We start from the raw sequence: 7764 nt of genomic DNA on the forward strand, positions 1-7764 counted from the left end.
CAAAAAAATTGACAGATTGAAACCAATCAGCTGGTCGTTTTACGCCACCTTATTATTTCATCATGCCCTACAGTTTTAAATTTTATATTTTGTCTGTCAGAATAAATTTATTTCGATTAGTCCCGGGCCACACTACAGGAATTTCACTGAAATTTTGATATGAAATTATGCGTCTCTAGATCGACGTCCATAGTAGAGTAAAATCATAAAATTGCTGTAGTGGGGATTTCGATTAAAGAACACCTAATTTCATGAAATTTTTTAATGAAATTCACGCTAGTGTGGACCGGGAGTTACTGCTCTCATTTCTTAAGCTGGAAACAGATACAACGTTTGGGTAAAGTTTTGTGTCGTTTTGGCCGTTTTTACACTTGAAATATATGCCGACAAACAGATAAACGCTGGACTTTGGTATCGTCGTCGCCCTGTTGTTGTTGTTTTTTTCTCGACACCCAACGCAAAACTTTAATCAAACGTTGTATCTGTTTTCAGCTTTAGAGACGGGACATACTTTATGGTTGTTCAGAGAGTATTTCTACTCGAAAAACGTAGAAAACTCGGAGTTCGTTTACAAAATTTGGTATGGGGAAATAAGTAATTTATTTGTAGTTATGGGACGAACAACAAATGTTAACTCCACCCATTAGTAATTTTGCAAAATTGACTTTTCCCATCTTAATATATTTACGTCTTTGCCGTGTATGAAGCTAGGGGTTATTAGGTCAAGTTCCGCTCTAGAGTAATTTTAGGGCAAAACCTATAGCTCTGCGTGTTGCGTGTGCGTTCAAAAATACAAAAACAAAATACATGTATTTGTTGTTGTTTTCAATTTGAAACAAGATCTATTTATAAGGTCACGTAAGGAGAAAAATTACAACTGTGATTTGACCGAAAATTCTTCAATATGACAAAATGTTTGTTTACGTTTTCATACAATTAATTCACAATAACAAAAAAATTGACAGATTGAAACTAATCAGCTGGTCGTTTTACGCCACCTTATTATTTCATCATGATTTGATGATGTGTTTTTGTATTTTTGAACGCACACGCAACACGCAGAGCTATAGGTTTCGCCCAAGATCTATTTATAAGGTCACGTAAGGAGAAAAATTACAACTGTGATTTGACCGAAAATTCTTCAATCTGTCAAAATGTTTGTTTACGTTTTCATACAATTAATTCACAATAACAAAAAAAATTTACAGATTGAAACCAATCAGCTGGTCGTTTTACGCCACCTTATTATTTCATCATGGTTTCGCCCTTATGAAATTGCAGTAATAGAGAACTCGATCTAAAACCCCCTAGTTTTATGAACGACTACAAAGCAATTGACGGTTAACCCCCCGTTTACAAATGCCAACGCCTAGTACGAAGTCAGCCATAAGTCTGTCTGGTTACTTTCCCAGCAAGAATTGTCCAGCAAGAACTTTCTCAGAGAGTAAGGGGTTTTTATTCTCTATTGCTAGAAAAATGTAAAAAGTAAACAGACACCTTCCCAGCAAAAACAAGCAAGCAATCAGCTGACTTGCCAAAACAGAACAATTTGTCCGCCAACAAAGGAAGCAAACACGTTGTATTTTATTAAAAATAAAAAAGAAAATGAAACAAAAAAGTATTTTTCCACTTTACAAATTTGTTCTCCATAAAACAATACAATTAGACTATGTTATTTCCACAATAAAATTGTTTTTAATGTTCACAAACATAAATCAACAAAAAACTAAAAACGGCTGATTGATTGTTTTCAGGAAGAAGAAGAGCTTGCAAGTGCTTGCTAGAAGAAATTTGTCCAGCAAGAATTTGCAAGCTCTCAGTGAAAGAACTGTCAAAATGTCTCTCTCGAATCGCTCTCTTTTGTTGGTTTTTGTGTTAACAGACGACTTCCAGCAACAATTGGTACAAATTGTTACAAATTTTAGGGTAACCAGACACAGCTCATATATTGCAACAAGCTATTATTTTTTGCTACGTTAACATTTGTTCCTTTATGTTATCGGAAAAAATTGAAAAATTAGTACATTTTTGCAGTTCTGGAACAGACCATATGTCTTGCATATAACAAAGAAATTGCAACATCTATTGGAGATCCATTTTGCCTTTTTATAAATTCGAAAATGTCTGCCAATACAATTTCCAAAATTTCTGATAATGAACACATTTGGAAATTCCAACTGTCGGAAGACTATTTCAATGGTGAGAGAATATATAATTCTGATAAATTTGTAATTGATAGTGAAACGGGAAAATCCGAATGGAAACTGGAGGGAGTGTGGTTTGTGGATTATGATTCTTCCCACATGGAAATTAACATAGAATTGGTATCGGTATCAGGAAGCGCCAAGTACGACGGCACAGTATTTCAAGTAACGATTTTATCTACGGGAGATGCAATTGGTACTCTTGAAATACCGGCACACAATACCGGAAATAAAATAAAAGGTATCTACTGTCAAGGTTTAGCGCACCACCTAATCAATATTGATATAAAACCCGTAAAACGATATGTTCCAGTATGTTCCAGTCTTACGAAGGATCTTGACAATATTTTGACCAATAAAGAATTTAGCGATGTAACTCTTGTTGCCCAAGATGGTATTGAATTGAAAGCCCACAAATTAATATTATGTGCCCGCAGTCAAGTGTTTGCTGCTATGTTTCGCAATGACATGGAAGAAAGTAAAACAAATCGTATACGGATTGATGACATGAGTGCCGAAGTGATTAAGGAAATGTTGAGATATATTTACACAGGATATGCGGGCGATTATGTACCGTGTAATTTGGCAAAAGAACTCTTTATTGCTGCTAACAAATACGCCCTTTTCGATTTGCAAACAATGTGTGAAAATATTTTAATTAATTCAATGGATTCTGCTACAGTTGTAGATACCCTTTTGTTGGCCGATTGTCACGCTAATGAACGTGTCAAAACCACGGCAATTCAGTTTATAGCATACAATATTGAAGACGTCAAAATTAATGAGTCTTGGAAAAAACTACGTCAAACAAATCATGAATTGTGTATGGATGTTTTGGATAAAATCATAGAGGAACGTTTGTAGTTTTATGTAATGTAATGCTGAGCACCTCTTTTCTCTTTATTTATTTGAACCAACGAAAATTTCAATCTTTATGAATTCCTTTTTGTTTTTTTTTTTTTTTTGTTAATAATCTGTTTCGTGAACTATTTTAGGCAACATTTATGCTTAAACAAAAAATTAAAATAAGTTGTGAACCATAACAAATAATATTAATTCTCCTTTAAAGAATTTTATTTTTATTTTCTTGTATAAATAAATATAACATAATTCATAAAAATTAACCGAATCCAAATATGAGAAGTAACAGTTGGGGCTTTGTCGACTTTTTTAGATATAGTGTAAACAATTCGAACTTAACTGGAATAGGGTCATGGCTACATGTCTTTTTGACTCCCTTTTGGTTGTCTATTGAAACTTCCATCTGTAGTGGAAACTTCCATCTGTAACACATTTTTCAGTTACCAACAAAATTAAAACGCAATATTGTGAATGAAAAGTGCGAATTAAAGCGAAATATAAGTTGCTATCGAATCCAAATATGAGAAGTAACAGTTGGGGCTTTGTCGACTTTTTTAGATATAGTGTAAACAATTCGAACTTAACTGGAATAGGGTCATGGCTACATGTCTTTTTGACTCCCTTTTGGTTGTCTATTGAAACTTCCATCTGTAGTGGAAACTTCCATCTGTAACACATTTTTCAGTTACCAACAAAATTAAAACGCAATATTGTGAATGAAAAGTGCGAATTAAAGCGAAATATAAGTTGCTATCGGTAGTGCTTAGCGACTACTTTATTTTCGTCGCTAACTTACCGAACAAATTCGGAAATATTAAAAGTTACTTTGCCACTTAAAAATTTCCACTTACCGCAGATTGTCGGTAATTCTATCGTTATCACTCTACTGCTCGTCTATTAAGACACCCTTCTCGTTCTCTATGAAGCTTTCCTTAATTTCGCCTATAAAGATTCCCCTCAGGTCGTCTATATTCAGTATACAACACTTCATTTTATCCTTTACAAATTTCGTGTTTTATTCTATATCTGTTTTTGACAAGAGTAATAATACAAAGATTTTGTTGCGTAAATCTAAAAAATGTTTCGATTGGAAAATAAAAAAAAAATATATATTTACAAAATTCTTAGATATTAATAAAGAGATTACATATTACAAATTATATACAAAAATGGTACGTGCATACGTATTTAATATTGAGCATATTTTTTTTTAAATGCCTCTTCCAAATGATATGGAGATTCTAAACAAATGCCTAACCTTAATATAAAACTAATAAAAAATATACAACAAAAGAATGTTGTTCCCAACACTGGAGGACACACTGCCATAACAACTACTTTGAAATATTTCGAGTTAAAAAAATCCGTAAAGGAATTCTTAAAACTATTTCCAAGGGAATGTGTGTTTGTATTGCACTATTGTTTTGGACAACTAGAGTTATTTTATTACAAACTGCTGCAATGTATCAACTCTGTTCCCTCTCCTCCCTTAAAAATGAGGCAGGCACACCTTGCCGGCAAACAATTCCGATACCACAGTTATCCACAACGCCAACACAAACAAAATATACGATATCCCAATTTTATATGTATTGGGCAGTTGATATGCCTGACCACCAATCTCTTCAATGTGGAAACCCAACGGAAATACCACCGCCGCCAAGCAGAACAATACCATTGCAGTAAATCCCACCCATCGTGCATAGGGTATAACATTACGATCCCATGTACTGGAGGCCAGCAAAATAACTGTTGTGGTAATACAAATGCAGCCAATAAAAATGCAAACCAAAGCAATAAGCCATTCTGGTTGTAGTTCTGGGGTGTAGCAAACCTGAGGACGATTATAGAGAGTCATACAAGTCCACATGAGGCCAAGACGTATGTCACCTGGAAAAGGAAGGAACATGTAAATGTTTAAAATGTTTTGGCTTATATTTCCTTTACCGACCCACCTCAGAAAATTATGCACAGATAGTGCTTTTTATCCCGATTCCAATCAAGTATTGCTTTTGTTGCGGAAATGTATACTTCCCGAGATAAAGGCCTCCAAAGTTCCACAACGGCCCTAGTCTAAAATGTTGGCAAACCACGGCAGAAAATTATTAAAAAATTACCACAGATAGTACTTTTTATACCGAATCCAACGAAAATATTTAATTTAAAAGAAAATGTTCCAGTTCCCGAGATTTGCACCTGTCCATAGGAGAAAGTCTTAAATCCCGGCCGAAGGCCGGCTATTTAGAGAAAAATATCTAATTTAAAAGAACATTTTGTTCCCATTCCCGAGATTTGCACCTGTCCATAGGAGAAAGTCTTAAATCCCGGCCGAAGGCCGGCTATTTAGAGTAAAATATTTAATTTAAAAGAAAATTTTGTTCCCATTCCCGAGATTTGCACCTGTCCATAGGAGAAAGTCTTAAATCCCGGCCGAAGGCGGGCTATTTAGAGAAAAATATCTAATTTAAAAGAAAATTTTGTTCCCATTCCCGAGATTTGCACCTGTTCATAGGAGAAAGTCTTAAATCCCGTCCGAAGGCCGGCTATTTAGAGAAAAATAGGTTAGGGCCATCATTTGATGCCCATATCTCGGGAAGTATACATTTCAACAAAAGGAATACATCGTTGGATTCGGTGTAAAAAGCACTTGCTCTGTTCCAGAACCTGCAAGAAGCTACTATTTTTTACTACGATAACATTTTTTCCTTTATGTTATCGGAGAAAATAGTAAAAATTAGTAGATTCTTGCAGTACTGGAACAAACCAAATATCTCTGGTAATTTTTTCATAGTTTTCTGTGGTGGTATGCCAACATTTTATACTAGGGCCTTTGTGGAACTTTGGAGGCCCATATCTCGGGAAGTATACATTTCCGCAACAAAAGCAATATATGGTTGGAATCGGGATAAAAAGCACTATCTGTGGTCATTTTTTCATTTTTTCTGCGGTGGGACGGTAAAGGAAAGGAGTTCTAATGTTTTTATAGGTGTTCTGGCATGTTGATGGGGGTCTTTTAGACGATGCCCGTCCAAATTTTTCACTTACCAGCCTCCTCAGTCACAATCCAATCAGGCATTGCTAAGCTAACTATGGCAAAAACATCGGCTGCCATGAATAACGTGGCACTAATTGTTGTTAATTTATCCATATCTCTTTTATTCTGCGAATGTAAAGATATTTTTCCAGGATTTTCTGATTTTCTCCGAAAATAAACAGGTATAAACAATCAGTCTCGAGTCATCATTTCCGGGTGATTAGCACAACTCTCGTGTCATCACTTGATAGTGATTATTTCACACTCGTGTCATCATTTCCAAGTGACTAGCTCACTTTGACAAAGACATAGACCGTGTTTAGACATTCAAACTGGAAAGAAAATTTTTCTTCTCAGTTTCTTTTAAAATTTCCTTGTTGTTTAGACACGGAAATCATGTTTGTGTCAATTTTATAATTTTTCTTACCGTGTTACACACACGGGAAAGTAAATTTAGTTTTTAGGCAATAGGGGGTAGGAAAGAGTATTGAGGAGCTCTTTCCTCTCCGCTCTCTCCCAAAAACTCAATTTACTTTCCCGAGAAATTTGTGTGTCTAAACACAGACATAGTCTTCGCACTCATTATCACATTGCGTCGTTCAAAAACAAATCCAAAGAAAAATTGTAATGAAAAGTAAAAACGGACGTGTGTGATAAACAATTAATTATTAAAGGAACCCTTGAATTGCATTTTAATTTTGATATTTCCACATATTTCGAATTGTTTTTGCTTAAAAAAATAGTTTTCCTCCAAATGTTTTTTTTTTTTTTCAACTGTCTCCGCTGTTGTTTGTTTCTCGACAGAGAAAATAAAATGAAAGAAAATGCAAATACAAATCTGCTGCCAACTTCAGGTTGTATACGAAGAAAAACGAAACAAAACAGAATTTGCCAGTACAGTGGTGTGTGTACCCCCTCTTATTCCTCTCTACTCCCTCGCCCACAAACTCAATTTTCTTTCCCATCAACTTTCCCTGTATAAACAGGGACATAAATACAACTAAGGGGTAGTTTACACTATATGTAAATGTCATATGACATGAAATTTTCCATCGTTATATATTCGCATATTCCTTACGCCTTTTATTCTGTGCGTCCACACCAGCCAGAATGTAAAAAACGACGTCTCTACATTGCCTCCGTGGGTAAATATGGAATGTTTTTATTTCGTGTCATATGACATTGATAGATAGTGTAAACTACCTCTAAAAGACTAGACAAAATGCATGCAACAAAAAAATGTTTACGAAACTTTGTATAGAAACATTACCCTTAACAGGTTGCAGTTAATTCAAAATCGCAACCAAGGAGAAACATTTCATGTAATGGTATCAGAAACGAAATTTATGAATTCAAGTATCTATTCAAGAATAATTCTATGTCTATTGGATCAGTAAATTCGGTTAAATACGTAAAACAACAACCTCTAGCTTTGGTTCGAGAGTTCTCCTTTATTAATTCCACACGCAACATACAAATTGATGTTCCATTAGTTCGAACTTCTGCTTTTGAACACTCTTATGTTTGGTTTACATTCGGCGTCTTTTCGTGATTTCAAAGGCGTTTCGTGATTTCGCGCGGAATCATGCAAAATTTATCATGATTTCGCATACAAAAATGAAATCATCTCATTTCGTGATTTCAGCGAAATCAACATCGAAATCA

The 7764-nt window shown here is 34.8% G+C and overlaps 2 protein-coding genes across 2 annotated transcripts; one reads left to right on the top strand and one right to left on the bottom strand.

Annotated features, from left to right (window-relative positions):
* Positions 1-1405: 1405 nt before the first annotated feature.
* LOC141388259 (speckle-type POZ protein-like) lies at positions 1406-3330 on the top strand. The gene is made up of 2 exons (XM_073958298.1): positions 1406-2445; positions 2518-3330. The coding sequence occupies exons 1-2, from the start codon at positions 2121-2123 to the stop codon at positions 3066-3068; spliced, it is 876 nt and encodes a 291-aa protein (XP_073814399.1). The 5' UTR covers positions 1406-2120; the 3' UTR covers positions 3069-3330.
* Positions 3331-4055: 725 nt separating this feature from the next.
* On the bottom strand, positions 4056-6325 carry LOC141388260 (uncharacterized protein C16orf52 homolog A-like). The gene is made up of 2 exons (XM_073958299.1): positions 6111-6325; positions 4056-4955 (listed from the first exon to the last, which is right to left on the bottom strand). The coding sequence occupies exons 1-2, from the start codon at positions 6211-6213 to the stop codon at positions 4555-4557; spliced, it is 504 nt and encodes a 167-aa protein (XP_073814400.1). The 5' UTR covers positions 6214-6325; the 3' UTR covers positions 4056-4554.
* Between the last annotated feature and the right edge of the window lie 1439 nt (positions 6326-7764).

Source organism: Musca autumnalis, unplaced genomic scaffold (genome assembly GCF_047663935.1).
Source record: "Musca autumnalis isolate F117 unplaced genomic scaffold, ASM4766393v1 scaffold_9, whole genome shotgun sequence".
NCBI classification, from domain to species: Eukaryota; Metazoa; Arthropoda; class Insecta; order Diptera; family Muscidae; genus Musca; species Musca autumnalis.

Excerpts from the sequence above, each read along its gene's own strand:
- LOC141388259 (XM_073958298.1), top strand. The coding sequence starts at position 2,121 with ATGTCTGCCAATACAATTTCCAAAATTTCTGATAATGAACACATTTGG. Across the intron at positions 2,446-2,517 it reads TACCGGAAATAAAATAAAAG|TATGTTCCAGTCTTACGAAG; the intron begins GTATCTACTGTC and ends GATATGTTCCAG.
- LOC141388260 (XM_073958299.1), bottom strand. The coding sequence starts at position 6,213 with ATGGATAAATTAACAACAATTAGTGCCACGTTATTCATGGCAGCCGAT. Across the intron at positions 4,956-6,110 it reads GATTGTGACTGAGGAGGCTG|GTGACATACGTCTTGGCCTC; the intron begins GTAAGTGAAAAA and ends TTCCTTTTCCAG.